At 37.7% G+C, this 18,942-nt stretch overlaps 1 protein-coding gene across 30 annotated transcripts in view; it reads right to left on the bottom strand.

The window, feature by feature from the left end:
* The window catches only part of Ccdc30 (coiled-coil domain containing 30), a 121,284-nt gene that overhangs the window by 43,736 nt on the left and 58,606 nt on the right, over window positions 1–18,942 (bottom strand). For 23 of the 30 annotated variants that reach the window (XM_087215169.1, XM_087215155.1, XM_087215158.1 and 20 more), the window contains 2 exons: window positions 5,233–5,412; window positions 19–228 (listed from right to left, as the gene is read on the bottom strand). In XM_087215169.1, coding sequence (XP_087071295.1) covers window positions 19–228; window positions 5,233–5,412 — 390 coding nt within the window. Of the gene's footprint in view, window positions 1–18; window positions 229–5,232; window positions 5,413–12,708; window positions 12,953–17,325; window positions 17,496–18,942 lie in introns of all 30 variants that reach the window. The other 7 variants (XM_087215182.1, XM_087215160.1, XM_087215159.1 and 4 more) reach the window with 2 other exon arrangements.

Below are 18,942 nucleotides of genomic sequence, written 5' to 3' on the forward strand. Positions count from 1 at the left end.
TGAGGATCCAGTAATTACCTTTTCCTCTGCTTCAGCAACTTTTGATTTCTCCTGAGCCAGCTTTTCCTGCAGGTTGTTCTGTGATTTAATGCTCTGAGCCTGCCTTAGACCTTCCAGCTCCAGTTCCCTGATTTTCTGCTGACTGTGCTTCCACTCTGCCTTGAGAGAGCAGCATATCTTTGTGTTGTCTAGCAACTTCTGCTGGGCCTGCTTTAGTTCAAGTTTGATCTAGAAGAGGGAAATAAATAAGAATGACAAACATAAGCACAGAGTGAATTGGAAATGTGAGCCAGAATAAGCAGCTTTCAGAGGAGTTCAGCCTCCCAAACGCTGAATATGGCTGTTGGCCTCTCTGGAGCAGCTATGCATTAGTAAGCTTTGCTGAAGTTCATTAAGTCAGGGTGCAGCCAAACAAAGGAATTTTCTCGAGAGTTTCTAGTTTTGCACAACCTAAACATTTTTCCAACCTTTAATTTACTCCAAGGTGGCTTTCATCTCTGCTAGTCAAAGTAACTTTATGCCAGTGCCCCCCACCCCCGTCAAAATAAGCCCAATGTGCAAGAGAGCTGAGTAGCACTCCCTCCCTCCATCTCAAAAAGTCCTCCTTTCCTTCCCTTGGTTGTCATTTACTTCTCTACTATCCTTCTAACTGCCAAAATTAAACTCTGTGATTCTGCCCATATGTCCAAGGTCGTCTTTTCTCAGACTTCCTGATTTTAGTAAATGAAGCCACCATCCAACCTTTTGTGTAGGCCAGAAACCAGAAAGTCACCCTTGAGTATCCCATTTCCATCATGACCCAATTCCCATCACTTAACAACATGTTGCCACACTACCTCCACAGCTACTTTGCTGCAATCTCTTTGAGTCATTTTTGCTAGCACCATAGTCTAGATCAGTGATGGTGGATCTTTTAGAGACCAAGGGCCCAAACTGTAACTCAAAATACATTTTTTTATCACAAAGTGCCAACATTAAAATTAAACCCAAAGACCAAGGTTTTACTTCAGAAAAAACAACTGTTATCCAACGCTTGGCTGCTGGGGTGCTCAAGTGTTGATAGAGACAGCTCTGCATGCCCGCTGTAGCATGCGTGCCATAGGTTCACAACCATTGGTCTAGAACATCATTTACAGCCTGGGCTGTAGCCAGAGCTTCCCCACTGACCTTGCCATTTCCACTTTTACTCTCATCTATTCTATCCTGTATGTTGCAGCCAAAATGTTCTTTAGAAACCCAAATTGATCTTGACTCCTGTGCTTAAAATCGTATCAGTGACTTCTTGTCTCTGTATGAACAAATCCCAGCAGTTCACCTGGCCTTGTATGACCCAGCCCTTGCCTATCTCCTTAAAGCCATCTTGTTATTTCCTCTTCTCCCACTGAACTCCCATCACATTGATTTTTATTCAGTCTCCCACACACTTCCACAATTCTGTTTGCCAGGAATGCTTTCTCCTTTTGTATGGTTTCTTGCCTGTTCTTTAGGCCTTAGTCTAATGGTCACTTTGCAAGAGAAAATTTTCATTATCATTTAATCTGAAGATGTCTCCTTACTTGTGACATCACTGTTCCATGCCACATTTATTTCATTCACTGAACTTATCACAAGTTATAATTAAGCATGCATTCATCTACTTATCACCCTTCTTCCTCATTTTAAATTCTGAGAGCAGGGGCCATGTTTTTTATTTATTTCTCAATATCCCAGGCCTACCAGAGTGCCAGAGAATAGGTGATTAAGACATACTACTGAGCAGGTAAATATGCACAAGATCCTATGGAATAACAGCACCCAATGAATACATATACCATGTAGGGAAGGCCTACATATAAAAATATTGAGAGGGAGGGACTTTGTCCACATGGGAAATAAAATTCCTTGGTTTCAAAGCTTTTCAGCTGATTAATGGGGATTATAATTGTAATATCTCCATATGTGACAACTGTGTGTTAACCAATCAGAATCTATTGAGTGACTTTAAAACTTAATAGTGTTCAATCCTCTTGGAGCACCAGTTTCTTTTTCATTTGTAACACAAAGATAATAACTGCTTACCTCACAGATAGCTGTGAAGCTGCACTAAGTAAGACAAAACAATTAAAGCATCAAGAACAGAGCCAGACACACAGGAAACACCTAATAAAAGTTAACTGTTATTCAAGTAACACTTATAGAATATCTACTGTATTTGATGCATAGAACTGAGACATATACTAATATTACTATTTTACATTTGTTAGGTTTTCACATCTATAAAGTGGCTGGGCTTGGTATTGTATCCTGTTTTAGAGATGAAATGCTGAATCTCAAATAGAGTTGGCAAATGAGAAAGGAATATGCTTAACAAAAGATGTATAAAAATTATAATATCAAATGAAATTAAAAGCCTAAATATACACATACATTTCATAAGTTGGAGGATTCACTATTGTAAAAATTAAATTTTGCCCCTATTGACATAGATTCAATGTAACTCCAACTAAAATACTAAAAAGTTATATTTTTGAATATACAAATGAGTACGTGTGGATATGTATGTGTAGGTTGACAAACTGATTATAAAATTTACATGGAACTTCAAAAGGCCAGGAATAGCCAAGATATCCTAGAATAAGAAAAACAAGGTGAAAAATATCTTCTCCATTAAATGTCAATATTTATATGAAGCTAAAGTAACCAGGATAATCAAGGTTGTCAGGAAGCTTATAAGAGATAAAGCAGACAAAATATCAATAAAAAGTAGTTAATGTATATGGCACTATTTAGGTATCAGACATCCAGAGGAAGATTTAAAAGAGGAAAAAAATCTCTTCATACCAAGCTATCATTTATCCATCCTGGAAAGATTGTTCACCGATTCAACAAATATTTATTTATTTTTTATTTTTTGGTTTCTTTGAGACAAAGTTTCACTATGTAGACTAGGGTGGCCTTGAACTCACAGCGATCCTCCTACCTCAGCCTCCTGAGTGTTGGGACAACAGCTGTACACCATGCCTGGAAAGATTTAATATTTAATTAAAAAATCTGTAATTGTATAAAGACTTGAGGGAATATGATCAAAATTTAAAAACTGTGAAGAAGTTGGCCACCAAAACAAATAACAACAATAAAAACAAACCTGGGCCAGGGATTTAGCTCAGTGGTTCCGCCACCTGCCTTGCAAGCGAAAGGACCCAAGTTTGATCCCCAGTACCAAAAAAAAACAAACCTGGATAGGAATGAGGTTTATTCAGATAATCCTAGGATCCTAGAAAGGTTTCCTAGAAGTTTGAGATAAATGAATATTTATTTTCCTCTATTAGATGTGAGCTCCAGAAAAGCAGGGAATTTTATTGATCATTTTCAAATAAGATCCATTTCTTTCCTGAGACCAAGGTGGGCAAACTTTTCTCATAAAGGGCTAGGCAGTAAATATTTTAGACTTTGTGAATTATGTGGGCTCTGTTACAAGTATGTAAGTCTGCTATTGTCTGCTATCAAGAAATCAACCAGCCGGGGATTTAGCTCAGTGGTTCCACCGCCTGCCTTGCAAGTGCAAGGTCCTGAGTTCGATCCCCCGTACCAAAAAAAAAAAAAAAAAGAAATCAACCAATAACAAATGCTGGAGGAGCTGTGGGGGAAAGAGAATCCTACTCCACTGTTGGTGTGAGTGTAGACTGGTGTGACCATTGTGAAAATCAGTGTAGAGATTCTTCAAAATATTAGAATTAGAGGTCCCATTTGACCCAGCTTATTACCCTGCTGGATATGTTCCCAAAAGAATTAAAAGCATCATACAACAGTGATATATCCACACTCATGTTTATAGCAGCACAGTTTGTAATAGTGAAAGCTTGGAAACAGCCCAAGTGCCCATCAACTGGTGATTGGATAAAGAAGATGTGGTTTTATACAATAGAGTACTACTCTGCCATAAAGAAAGATAAACTAGAATCATTTATAGCTAAATGGATGGACCTTGAGACCATACTCTTGAGTGAAATAAATAGGACACACATGTGTAAATACTGAATTGTTTCTCTGGTGTCAGAAACTGAAAGTGTAAATGAGGACAAAAATTTTTAATAGATATTGTGAAATAGGAAGAAAATGTTCAAAGGGGAAGGGGAAATAGGCGGGGGAGGGGGGCAGGAGAAAGGAAAGAAGGGAAAAAATGAGAAAAGAAAAAAGAACGAAAACAAAGCTTTTGTAAATAGGGAGAGGTGGTGGGTTTGAAGGGAGGGAAGGGAAATGGGAAAAAATAAGAACCAAGACATATCATGTACAGGTACAAATTCCCAATGGTGAATGTGATCATAATGTATACCTAAAATGTACCAATAAACTTAATGAATAATGAAAAAGTTTTTATTATCTAAATGACAAAAACCCATAAAAGCAGCCATAGATAACATGTAAACTAACAAACATGGCTGTATGACAATAAAACTTTGTTTACAAAAACAGGGGCCAGGCAGGACCCTACCTATAGGCCAACGTTTTCTGACCTCTGCACCATGCAGATAAGGGTTGTGTCTATTCTGCTTGCTGTTAGCCCTCAGTGTCTACAAAAGTCCCTTTGTGACATATGCATGATGCTCAGTTTTTATTTGTTGAATGTTAAATTCCAGAACCTTAGTTAAAGACTCATGGAGACCAAGTCTTAATGTATATTTTAGAAAATGTAAATATATTAAGTTAATATAAAATATATTACCATTATAATTTACCATAATTAAAAGGAGACAGTATTTTATGAGGTGTTTTATTACAACGTTTATACATGTATGTGGAAGTCACTGAAATTTAGATAATGATTTTAGATAATGATTTCAAAAGACTGAGTAACTTTTAAGACTTTCTCTGAGCTGGGTATGAGGGTACACACCTATAATTCCAGCACTCTGGGAGGGTGAGGCAGGAGGACAAGTTTGACATCAATCAATCAGTCAATGGCTAGGGCTGTAGCTCAGTATGAAGGCTCTGGGTTCAATCCCCAGTAGTGAACCCACCCCAAGCCAAACCCCTTTTTTCTTTTTATAGGTGAATAGCATACATATTTCTTCAGCAAGGAGACATGACAAAGTTCTGTTCTCATTTAGGAATGAAAAGAAAGCTAGAGGAAGCTGTCAAGTAGCTCATTGTCCCTCCACCCATGGATCCCATCATGAATTTTGGAATTTATTGATTCATTTATTCTCAGGGGCCGCCGAGACCCTTCAAAAAAGGCTATGCCGCTAGATTTACCTTAATGCTCTCTTCCTGAAGTAAGCTGTTATGTTGCTTTAAGTCCAAGTTCTTTCCTCTCTCATATCGAAGCTCTTTTTCAGCTGAGTTGCAAAGGATTTGGAGCCGATGCAAATTCTGGCGAAGTTGTTGTAGTTCCTCCTGCTGGTCATATTTTAGTTTTTCTCCAGATGAGAGATACTAAAGCAAATATTTAAAAAGAGAAATATGTTTGAAAGAATATTGGAAAAACTTGGGTTCCAGCTGTGAGAACCAGGCTCGTCAGAATGAGGTTATTTCTATGTAAATATTTTTGGAGTTAGTTTACCTACAACAAATTGACATTTATGGCTAGTTGATAATGTTCATGTAATTTAGCAATTATTATGTTAGAGAGACAATACCAGGAAAGTTATGGGAACAAAAGCAGTGAGGCAGGGATTTAGCTCCGTGGTTCCGCCGCCTGCCCAGGTACTAAAAAAAAAAAACTAGTGAGGCATACACACTTTACCTTATTTTCCCCTATCAGCGAAGGGCAACAGAAGAATGGAGATTTTAGAGCAAAACATTCCTTAAAATGGAGCGCCTAGAGTCAGTGTGTGAATATGAGTGTGTAGCATGTGTATGTGTGCAGAGTACATGAGTGCACGCACAAGTGTGTTTACTGGCAAAAAGAAACAATTTAGTGAGAGAGTTTCAGTTTTTAGCCTACTTCCTCAATTTCCTTTCCACACTTGGTTCTTCTCCAGTTACTACTAAACGGCAGCATACAGTTTTAAAGTTCAACAGTATTCCACGATCATCTACATTTCATTTTCTTTGTCCATTCATCTGTTGATGAACACATAGGTTGAGTCTGTAACTTGGCCATTGTGAATGATGCTTCAATAAAATTGGAGTGCAGATAATCTTTTCAATATATTAATTTCAAATCCCTTGGGGATATTCCCAGAAGTGAAACTGTTGGATCATATGGTAAATTTAAAAATTCTCGAGGAACATCCCGTTTTTCCCAACGCTGGACTGATTTACATTCTCATCAACAGTACAAAAGGGTTTCCTTTTCTCTGCATCTTCACCAATAAATCCTCTGCATTTTTGATTGCAGATTCTCATACCAGAGTCAGGTGATATCATGTTGTGTTTTTTATTTGTATTTCTCTGATAATTAGTGACGCTGAAGATTTTTTCATATAACGTTGGCCTTTTTTATGTCTTCTCTAGAAAAATATCTATTTGGGTCTTTTGCCCATTTTTAAATTGAGTTGTTTTCTTGCTATTGAGTTGTTTGAGTTCCTTGTTTTAGATATCAATTCTAACCAGATATATGTTTGAAAATATTTCCCCCCAGTCTATAGGTTGTCTCTCCACTGTGCTGACTGCTTCCTTTGCTAGGCAGGTTTTTATTTTGATGTAATCTTATTTAACAAATTTTGCTTTTCTTTTTTTTTTTTTTTGGTACCGGGGATCGAACTCGGGTCCTTGCGCTTATGCAGCAGGTGGCGAATGCTTTTCATTTTTATGTTGTTTTGTTTTGTTTGAGATAAGGTCTCATCATGTAGCCCAGGATGACTTGAACTTGCAGTGATCCTCCTGCCTCAGCCTCCTGAATGCTGGGATAACTAGTTTGTACCACCATACATAGCAAATTTTGTTTTGTTACATGAGCTTTAGGGGTCCCAGCCAAGAAATCTTTGTCAAACTTTGTCCCTAAGAACTCATCAACTGATGAATAAAGAAAATGTTGTATAAACATACACAATAGAATGCTATTCAGTTTTTAAAAAGAAATAAATCTTGATACTTGCCACAACATTGATGAACTTGGTAGACATTATGCTATGTGAAACAACCCAGGCACAAAAAGACAAATACTGCATGATCTCACCTGCAGAATTTAGAAAAGTTGAACTCATAGAAGCAGAGAGTAGAATAGTGGTTGATAGAAGATGGGCTGGGGGTCATAAAATGAAAAGATTTTTGTCAAAGGGTACAAAGTTGCAGTTGGGATAAAAATGTTTTGAAGATCTGTTCTAGAGCATGGTGACTACAGTCAATCTGACGTATTTCATACTTGAAAATTGATGAACGGTACTGTTCTTACCACATACAGATAATAAGTATATGAGATGAAAAATAGGTTAGCTTGGTTAATCATTTCACAGTATATTCATATAGCAAAACATCATATTGTACACCATAAATATATACTTTTATTGTCAGTTATATCTTAATAAAGCTAAAAATACACATGCATAAAACAATAAGAACTCTCCTATCAGCCCTCTCCAGTGCAATATCTTAAAGTAGTAGTCATTTGGATTTTCTACAAAAGGTAAGTATGTATAGGTGTGGCAAGTAGATAAAGAATTTGGTCTTATGCAATTCGTAGATGAGATATACTTACTAGAGTTTCCTTAGTCCTTGTCCAGTATGTGTCCTGTCCATTACTTTCTATTTTTGGTACCGGGGATTGAACTTGGGACCTTGTATTTGCAAGGCAGGCGGCAGAACCACTGAACTAAATCCCTGGCCCCTGTCCATTACTTTCTGAAATGAATCTGCTATTATTTTAGTTTTATTATGTCTATGTCCCTGAAGCGACAAATTCCCAAGTCCTGTTAGCTCTTCAGTTTCATTTTGGTTTTAGTCAGAAAGGTGACCTGAATCCAATTTATATGTCTAAGAGATGAAAGTCTCTAAGATCCCTAGGGAAAATTTTTAATGGATTATAATGTAATTATGAAGAACCCTAGTTTCAATCCTAAATCTACAGCGTATTAATTGGATGATCTTGGAAAGGGTACTGGGCTTACCTACATTTTAGTTCCTTCATCTTCAAATGAGGATATGATGATACCTGCTGGGTGAAGTGAAGAGGACCATGTGCAAGGACTTAGCAGGATGCCTGACACTTACTAAGCACTCGATAACATCACCCATTGCTCTCGATGCTACCTACCTTTCCTTTGACTGCCTTCATCTTCCATCTGCACACAACCTGGAATATCTTGGTCACCACTCTAGCTTCTTGTTTAACCATTATACAGCAGCACTGAATAATTAATTAGTGATCAGCAGCCTATAGAACCACTTACTAAACCAAAGTAGAGATATACAAGAGAAGCACCCCACTTGTGCCAAAGGCACAAAAGTTTTAGCCTGTTTTGAAGATTGGAAAAATCAAAACAATACTTCTTCTTCCTGTTTACATATTCCAGTCCAGTCATTTTTCCAAAATAGAAATGGATTTTTTTGTTTGTATTTTTGAGACAAGGTCTTGCTATGTAGTTCAGGCTGCCCTTGAACACACTATGTAGCCCAGGCTGGCCTCAAATTCGCGGTGATCCTCCTGCCTCAGCCTCCTGAGTGTTGGGATTACAGGGATGTGCCCATCACACTGGGCAAAAATTATTTGTCAAGAAAGTCCACTGTTGAGGCAGCTACCAGTCAGCCAGCCAAGCAGCTAACATAAAGAATCTATTTTTCCTACTATATAAATCAGTTTACTGGTAGAAAATTATTGGTGGGGGATATAAACTCATTCAAGCTGCTAGGAAGCATGTAAGAGTGCAAAGTAAATACATATGGGACTTTTCTGGATCAGTCAAGAGATTTATTAGCCAATTACCCTCTGAAACCCTCCAAACTTAAGTTCCTTAATAATAATAATAATAATAAATTGGAACTAGCCAAGCATGGTGGCACATGCCTATAATCCCAGAATATGGAAGGTTGAGGCAGGAGTATTAACCATGAGTTTGAGGCCAGCCTGGGGTACTTTGTAAGCCCCTGTGTCAAAAGTTGGAAGAAGCATTATCTTAATTTTATAGGCTTTTACTGTTTTAAAATATTTTAATAAAATAACCATCAGATACAAACCTGGTTCAAATAACCAGTCCAATTGTATTGTGGAAATAAAGTGAAGACTTCTGGCTTTAAATATTCTCATTCAGAGGATGTGGATGGGATGGGCTATAAAACTCTGGTGCCATTACCTGTATGAACCGTCAAACAAGTCCACTTGTTCTGACTTCATATTCATCAAGCATGATGATTATGAATTGTCTTTCTTAGCTATCTACAGGGAGAAAATGAACTGTTCATCAAAATGTGCTCAGGTGATATTTTAAATTAATTGTTATAGAAAAATAACTAATTTGTATTCTGATTTTATCCAGTAGCCTTGAAAATTTGGTAAATTTTGTTTTTTCCCAGAGATGTTTTAGCCCATCTATTGTAGGTGGGCCAAACCCTGAGTGAATTTACCAACACTGTCCTAGGAGGGCTTTTGGGAGCCAGTTTGCCAGCCTTCTTTAGGAAGCCAGCTTGCTGTGAGAACTGTGTACTTTCTCTAATTCTGTTTTTAGCAAGGGGAAGCAAATAGCTTAGCAGTAAAAAGACCAGGCTCTAGAGGAGACAGACTAGCATTCCATTACTTCCTCAATGTGACAAATAATGAGCTCATTCTGAGCATATTGTCTGACCTCTCTAAAGTCTCGGTTTCCTTACCTATTTGGTGGCAACAGTAACATCCCTGTCTTGTTGTGTTTTACATTATGCCCAGGGCATTTAGCATAGCACCTACAACACAGTAAATACTAACATGTTAGGAAAAGAACATTAAGCTAATTTTTTTTAATGCTTGAGAACAGTTCTTTTTTCTGTTCTTTGTTAGTATATGTTTGCAATACATGTACAGATAGCATCTTAGTCCTTTACCCTTCCCTTCTCTCTAAATCTTCTCCCCATCTAGATAAGGTCTACTTCCGTTTCCTATCATTTATCTTTTATTTTGCTCTTTCTATTATTTATACATTGGGTTTCTCACATAAAAGAAATCATTTGATATTTAACCTACTGAGTCTGATTTATTTCACTCAGCTTTGTAGTCTCAAGATACATAATTTTCCTACAAATGACTCAAATTTATCCTTCTTTATGGATGAGTAATACTACACTGGGCATATACACCCTATTTCCTTTACCCGCTGGTGGACATGTAAGCCATTTCCAAGAGTGAGCTATTGTGAATTGTGCTGCTATAAACATGGGTATGTGTGTATCACTGTAATACAATGTCTTTAACTCTTTTGGGAAGACACCCAGAAGGGGTATAACTAGGTTGAATGGAATTTGTTTTTAGTTTTTTGAGGAGTAAAATGGAATCTCAGTGTTGTTTTATTTCTCTAATGGCTGTAAGCTATGGTAGATTTTAAACCTATAAAATTAAAATAATGATGCTTCCAGCTTGCATCAAGAATATTGTGGAAGTGGACCGGGGATTTAGCTCAGTGGTTCCACCGCCTACCCTACAAGCGACCCAAGTTCGATCCCTGGTACCAAAAAAAAAAGAATATTGTGAAAGTAATATCTAGAATTCAACTGTCTGGCAATCTCACCTGGAACAGTGTTGAAGAGCAGAAATTAAGCCCACAAAGACCATCAGCAGCCACAAATGATGTCACAAGGTACTTATGAGCAATATTACTGAATCCTTGTTCATAAAAGAGCCTCTAATGGTTCTTTCTCTGTGTATTTATTATTTGCAAGTATTCCATAAAGTTTGATATCTAGCTCAGCCTATTGTTACTTAAATGTGCACATTATGAGGATCAAAGAAAGTACAACAATGTACTTACTAGATACTATAATCTGATGACAGGGGTGAAGACCAAAAAACTACACATACACACACACACACACACACACACACGAACTAAAAAAGCAGAATAGGCTATAGTCAAGTCAACCATTGGTCAAAGAACCTTACACACAGAAATGGCTCAGAAATTATCACTGCACAGAACACGGCAGGAAAAATATCTGTCCAAAATGTATTTTCTTCCTTGATTTGTTAAAGAAGTAAATGAAACAATATGTGCAACAGTTGCACAGGAAACGTAAAGTTCAAAATATCTTTTCCTATCAAGTTCACATCTGTTTTGTTTATTACTATCTGTGCCTTAATAGGACCTGATAGATCATAGATAATATTGGTTTAGTAAATGAATAGGAGCAACTTAAACTTTTTTTTTCAATAATTCAGGGTCATTATTATGATAAAAATAATGGGGAAGTTATTAAAGAAAATCAATAAATTAAGTACTTGTCACCTTTCCTACTCTAAATTACACTCTAAAAGTATACCAATATGTGAAGCTCCTAAGCAAAGACTATATAATCTTTGTGAGCACAGTTCAGCCACAGATCAGGTCTATGCTGTCCCAGTGTCCCATAAAGCAGTGGTCCTCAACCATTTTGGCACCAGGGACTGGTTTTGTGGAAGACACTTTTTCATGGATGCAAGGGATGGGGATGATTTCTGTATTAGAGTCTGCTAAAGAGCATGAAACTTAGGTCCCTTGCAGGTGCAGTTTGTAGTAGTGTTCAGACTCCTATGAGAATCTAACGCTTCTGCTCATCTCCCAGGAGAGCTCAGGCGGTACTGTGAGCAGTGGGGAGTGGCTGTAAACACAGATTTGCTTGCTGCTCACTTCCGCTCTGCAGCCCAGTTCCTAACAGACCATAGACCAGACCAGTACTGGTCCATGGCAGGAGGGTTTTGGATCCCTGCCATAAATGGACTATCATAGAGGTATAAAATTAATCTCCTCTTGGACATTTCTCCTCTTCCATCTTCTTAAAAAATCCAGTGACCCTCATTCCTTTCAAATGTGGATCTGAATCTTTTAGATATATTTTTTCCTTGTTTGCTGTGACTTTTCTAGTTTTCAAATTCTATATCCAAATCTTTTTTCAAATATATCTTTTAATTCCTTTTTTAAAAAGTGTATACTTGAATCACTTTTTAAGTGCATAGTATCAAATTTCTGATGATGATTTACTTGTGAGTTCTAAGGCCTTCCTCTGTTGATCTGGAAATCATTTCACAAAAGGTGTATATAGGGAAATCTTGATTTGTTTAAGAGGGACCTGTAAAATTGAGAACAGAAGTGTGGTTGGTAGTCAATCCCTTTATTTCTTCTGCAGGCAGATCTGTACTAACTAGCAAAAGTCACATTTAAAATAATTGGTTTTTTTGTTGTTGTTGTTTTTGCTACTGGGGATCGAATTCGAGTCCTTGCGCTTGCACAGCAGGAGGTAAAACCATTGAGCTAAATCCCCAGCCCCAAATAATTCTGTTTGAGGTCTTTTCCCCCACTAAAATGAAGTACTTTGCACACTAAGCTACATACCAGAAATAGGGAACATGGCACATTATCTGCCATCCCCTAGCTTGTCTGGGTCAGATGAACAATTAATCTGCATTTTTTTCTCTTGCTGGGACTAGATGAAGCTTAAGAAACGTTTAGTAATAAAGGGAATCCATTGGTGGGTTTAGTTCAGGTTTTAGTAGCTATTTTATTACTACTCAGACTATGGTTATAATATCACTTAGCAAATCTACATTAATGATGATGCTTTAAATGATGGTGATATCCACAGGTAATCATAGGTAATGGGCCCAATGAAGTGTGTGTCTTTAGCACCTACCTGGGTGCTACTGTCATCTGAACTATTCCCAGAGTTCTGAAACTGAAGGAGGCTCTGACTCACAGAGCTCAGCTCTTCTCCAAACCTCACAACTTCCTGAGGCTTCTTGGTCAACTGTTGTTCTTCATCTTTCATAGAATGATTCTGCTGTGAGTCCTCCTCCTTCTGCCCCTCTCTTGGAAAAGTGCTTTCCTTTACAGACTCCTCTGGAATTTCCTTCTGCTTACTTTCTCCTAATACAGGACTATGGTGCAAATATAACAACAAAAAACTATCAAAATGCTTATTATTATAGCAGAATAGGGAAGGAAAAAACCTGCAAGTCAAGAAAGTACTGCAAACTAGATTTTTAACTTGAATTCTTTAGCAGGACAGCTTTCTTTTCACCATAAATTTTACAAATAAATGAGTCATATTTTCTACTCACACTTGGGGAAATGATCCATCATAGGGATTTTTGTAGCCAAACTGCCAGTTTAAACGAGTTTTATACTTTTCAACTTTTGGAATTGTATTGGGCAGACACAGGTTATAAAGATTTTAAACAACCAGTAAGCATTTTGCACTTTGGCAAGCACCAGGGCTACACTAATAAGTAATCTCTGACCTAAGGAGCTAATAATTAAACAAGAAATAGGGATAGAGTTGGACATGGAGGCGCACGCCTGTAATCCCAGCACTCAAGAGGCTGAGGTACTATGTGGCCTGAGGAAAGAGTAGGCACAGGCTAGACAAATGTAAAAGTGAAAGTGTATAATATCTGCATGCTTGTATGGATATTTGGAGCATGTTGGTATACAAGAGAACATGGAAAAATAAGGGTGTCCCAGGATAATTTAATAAATAATATATGTAAAATTCTAGAAGCAAGAGAATGTCCCTTAGAAAGATCCTTTGGATGCCATGTGGCAGGGAAACCAGCCAGAGACTGCTGCAGTAGTCCATGTAATAAACAACAGTGACCAAGACTATGATGGTCTCAGAAGATACTTAAAAGATAATATTGATTAAATTGTCATTCACTGGATGTGGCAGGTGAGGAAGATGGAGTCACAGATGTCCCTTGGCTTTCTGACAGGAGCAAATGGGCAAGTGGATGGTGGACCAAGACGGGGGAATGTAGATACAGATGGAGAGGTGTCTGAGGTGAAGATTCAGCTAGGAAGAACATGAGCAGAAATGTTGGCACTGGACAAGATGAGCCAGAGCAAAGGGGGAAGGGTCATCCCAGACAGAAGCCAGAAGACTTCTAAAGAACCAAAAAAGAAGGCTGAGAAGTCAGAAAAGCAGGAAGCCCGGTTAGAGGAGGTAGAGAAAAGTAGAGTGGAGGTAAACATACTGATTCTCTCTTCCTCCCTCCCTCCCTCTTTTCCTATGTCCTCTTTTCCTCTCCCTCTCTCTGCAGTGTTGGGATTTTGTTGTTTCAAGCACCTTGCAGCCTACCACAACATGATTCACAAATTATAGTTGGTCCTCAGATTCTGTTTCAAAAAGGCAACGTGTAGTGGTTCCAGTGCCTGCCTCGCAAGCGCAAGGTCCTGAGTTCGATCCCCAGTACCAAAAAAAAAAAAAACCCACACAAATGTTTCCTTCACTTTGTTTTGGGCCGGGGATTTAGCTCAGTGGTTCCATTGCTTGCCTTGCAAGTGCAAGGATCTGAGTTCGATCCCTGGTACCACAAAAAAAAAAAAAAAAAAAAAGGCAATGTGGAAATAACAGACCAAGACCCATAAAAATGTTCAAACTCTGAATAATTTCATACCATGAATGTACTATAGTAAAATAATTCACAAGAAGGAAAAAGATGAATAAACCATAATGCTTATAAAATGTTATTCAATACAGTGACTCGATGAAGATGCAGTGTTATGATTTGGATATGGTTTTAGTGAGTACCCAAGGGTTCAAGTGTTAGAAGCTTTGTCCCTAGAGTGGTGATATTGGGAGGTGGTGGCACCTTTAAGAGGTGGAGCCCAGCAGAAGGGGATTAGGCCAGGTGGGGGACACTGCTCTCAGAAGGAATTAATATAGTTTTCATCGGACTGAGTTCTCTGAGCGGGTTGCTCCTCCTTTGCCTCTGGTTTCCTGTCTCCCTCTGTGATCTCTCCCTTTCTCATGTCCTCCTATGGTTGTGATGCCATCTGCCAGAGGCCCTCACCAGAGTCAAGAACAAGCTGGTGCCGTGTTTTTGAACCTCCAGAACTGTGAGATACATAAACCTCTTTTCTTTATAAATAACCAGCCTCAAGCATTTTGTTTTATCAGTAGAAACTAGACTAATCGACATGGCTAAAAGAATTAAAGATGATTAGACTTGAAAGTAATACAGACTATTCATTAACATGAAGAATAAAGTACAACTGTGGAAAAGAAACCAACATACACATGTTCACTGCTGATACACTGAATTAGGTTCCATTTTTTTCTTTTCATGTAATATAATTTTTTCTTTTTATATAAGTCCATTTTTTTCTGGATTCCAGTTTTTTCTTTTTACCTAATTTGTTCCCAGTATAATCATAAGTATCTTCAATTCCTTATCCCTACATGCCCAGATTTCTGCCTACCTTTCCATTCTCAGCATTCAATGCCCCGTTTCTGCTCTTTACACTCTATACTCTGGGCCATTTTTAAGACCTAAAGAAAATCAGGCTTTCTCTTCCACACAACATCCGCCCCCTGAAAGTCACCCTGCCACACACTTCTTTTTGGCTGCATTCCTGGTAAGTCATACTTCAGGACCCAAACTAAGTTGTCACTTCATTGAAGAATATTTACTGACTGATTATCCTGGGCCAGGACCCTTGCTTTATCCCCCAGAGTACCCAATACTGCCTTGTTAGTTATCTTCCTCCATCAGACTATGTGGATCATAAGGACAGGAATCTTATTTTATGTCCTTAGTATCTATCTAAATACCCAGAACATAGTACAAGTAGACACATAGTTTATTGTTGAATGTGATTTTGTTATGGATCTCACATAATCAGAGGCTGTGAAGGGGACACGGGAGATTAGCAGGAAATATGAGAGAGGGAAGTGTAGGGCAGATATACAGACTTTTTGCAGAGCCAGCAATGAGAAGTACTGTGGACCAAGTCAATGGAAACAGGTGGCAGCAAGAAGCTCTTTAGAGAGAAGCCCGGTACTTTTTGTCCTAGCAGACTTCCCCACTCCCAGATGAATGAAGACCTCAGCTTTGCCCACTGTGGCAAGTATCCCTGCCAGTTATCAGGGTGGCTTTTTGTTAGCTGTGATCATTAATGTCAACTCCCCGTGCAGAGCTTTCAGATTGACCATTTCATCTCCCTTGCCACTAACAGTGTAGGCCACTATTCCTTCACCTGTGGCCCATATATGGATTAACCCATACATGAAAGATGGATAGCCCATCTTTCATCTCTGTCTAACACAGAGGTACTAGAATTATCGCCTTCAGAAACTGTAGTATAGGGGCCAGGGATTTAGCTCAGTGGTGCTGTGCCTGCCTCACAAGTGCAAGGTCCTGAATTCGATCCCTGGTACCACAACAAACAAAAACAAAACAAAACAAAAAACAACAACAAAAAACCCCTGTAGTATAGTGTTCCGATGCTCACGAATTAGACCTTCCTGCTCCCTACTGCAAACCTAAAGCCTATGACCACTTTTCACTTCTTTGCTCTTCTTGACACCGTCATACCCTTCTGCATCATTCCAATATGCCCCTTCCTCCCCTGCACTGCGTTTCATGATAGGAATCTTTGACCCAGAGTTTATTCTAAAGTTAAAAACAACTTTTAAGAGAACATAAAATTCAGGGGCCCTCAAACTGGCAAAACAATCTTGTGTCTTTTTTGATTATTTACTTCTAGGCTTTTGCCTAGACAAAATAATTTGATTATATCTATTAGTTTTTGTGCAAAAGCAAAGTAGTTTATTTGCTCAAAACCTCAAAAGTTTCTGTGAAAGATTCTTTTGGTGAAAAAGTAGCAATAACAAGAATTAGAGGGCAAGATTAAATAAAGAAATAAATAAGGTTCTTAAGACGTAATTGATCCACTGTTAAATAAAAACAGCAACCCTGTCTAGTCTTAATTACATAAAAATGCACCTGTGCGGGTGTGTGTGTGTTTGTGTGTGTATAGGAAAGAGAAAGAAAGAATAATGAGGCTCTCTCCTTGGTGGGTATTATGGGTTATTAAAATCTCCTTATATTTTTACCTGCTTTTAAATTTTCAATTAAAAGAATATACTTATTTTAATTTTATTTTATTTTGGTACCAGGGATCGAACTCAGGACCTTGCACATGCGAGGCAGGTGGCGGCACCTCTGAGCTAAATCCCCGGCCCGAACATACTTATTTTTAAAAGCTAAAGAAAAGGGGCTAGGGATTTAGCTCAGTGGCACTGCATCTGCCTCACAAGCTCAAGATCCTGAGCTCGATCCTCCGTACTGCAAAAGTGCTAAAGAAAAGGATTTAAATTTAATAATAGAACAAAAGACAAACTAGAGAATGCTTACAATTATTTTTTTCCAATCACATCCCTTGGATATGAATGTCAAGTTCTTATACTGATCAAGTCAAATAAAATATGCCCCTCTTGAGCAATTAATATGGAATTTTTTCAATTTACCAGAGTTCCTTTTTCTCTTCCTCTGGGATTTGGATTTCTATTTCCAAAATTGGTACTTTCGGCAACAGAGCTTTACATGTATTTTCACTTGTAATTACATTAGCAGTTGTAGTTTTTTCTACTACAGTAAAAAGACTTAATTGTTCCAATTCTTGTGAAATCTCCAAGACCTGTGAAGTTAAGAAAAAAGGCAAATATTCTATTTTGTATACTCTTAATACAGCTTTGGAAAAGTATACTCATTCTATTAACTGCTTAATTATTAGCTTACATAATATAAATTGACATCCTAACTGAAGTATTTCTATTTAAATTAACAAGTTGTAGTTGTTATTTAATGTAATCCATTTTACCATAAGCATAAAGGTGCTATAAGTTCGTGATTTACACAAACAAACAAAAATATATTTTTGGTCTCTGGTGTTGGTATTTCATTGCTGTTTAAAGTTTTATTTTACTTTTTAACAAGCAAAAAGAAGTGATCTATAGAGTTTTACACTGTTAACACAAGTTTTTGTTCTCAAGTTTTGAATGCACTTTGATTCATAAAATAAAAAATATATTGTTTCAAAAACATTAGAAAGAATGTAAGAACAACTTTCTTCAACCCTGATTCTATTTATTTAAAAACACTTGAACTTGTAAAGGCTCCCAGACTATTGGGTGATTTTCAAACTTTAGCTTTCATCACCAGAGTTTACTTACTTACTGATTGATTGATTGATTGATTTTGGTACCAGGGATCGAACTTGGGTCCTTGCACTTGCGAGGAACGTGGCAGAACCCCTGAGCTAAATCCCTGGCCCCCCACCAGAGTTTATTTTAAATGCTATCTGATAGCTGGCAGTGGTGGCACATACTTATAATCCCAGCACTCAGAAGGTTGAGGCAGGAGGATGGTGAGTTGAAGGCTAGCCTAGGGTACATAAGGAGACCCTGTCTTAAAAAATAAGAAAACAAAACAAAAAAATGGCATCTTATATTTTACCCTCTATCTTGAGATTCAGAATCAATGGTCTAGGGTGGGAAATGGGAATTAACCCTTTAAGTAAGCTTTTAAAGTACTGTAACTAAGATTTTAAAATGTTATTTAATCACTGATTTCTATGGTCATTGTAAAAATGTAAATATTACAGATAATAAATGTGAGTTTTTAAAGAAGAATGACAAACAAAAGAATTTAGATTTAATGTTACAGAAAATTGAAGAAGATAGTAACATCAATACTGAACATTTTCTAAGTATTCTGGATTCTTACATAGCATAGTTGGTGTATACATTCAGCAAGTAGAAGCTATGCTTTTCACTATGAAGAAAGTTATATCCATAGGATCTTTCCTGATATAGATGTTGTGGGAAAGGACCAACCTTCTTCCAATTTGGTCTTAATGATACAGCTCAATTTAATCATCAGTCATGTTTAAATATCATTTGAATTAATTTGATGGTTCCACTCTCTGATGGAGGCCATAGGATAAGGTAGAAAGATCATAGGGAATACTGAGCATGGTGGTGCACACCTATAATCCCAGCACTCTGGGAGGGTGAGGCAAGAGGACTGCAAGTTTAGGGCCAGTCTGGCCAACTTAGCAACTGAGTGAGACCCTGTCTTAAAAT

This window comes from Heterocephalus glaber, unplaced genomic scaffold (genome assembly GCF_053883595.1).
Source record: "Heterocephalus glaber isolate CG9 unplaced genomic scaffold, H.glaber_assembly_v1.0 deba00001452, whole genome shotgun sequence".
Classification (NCBI taxonomy): domain Eukaryota; kingdom Metazoa; phylum Chordata; class Mammalia; order Rodentia; family Bathyergidae; genus Heterocephalus; species Heterocephalus glaber.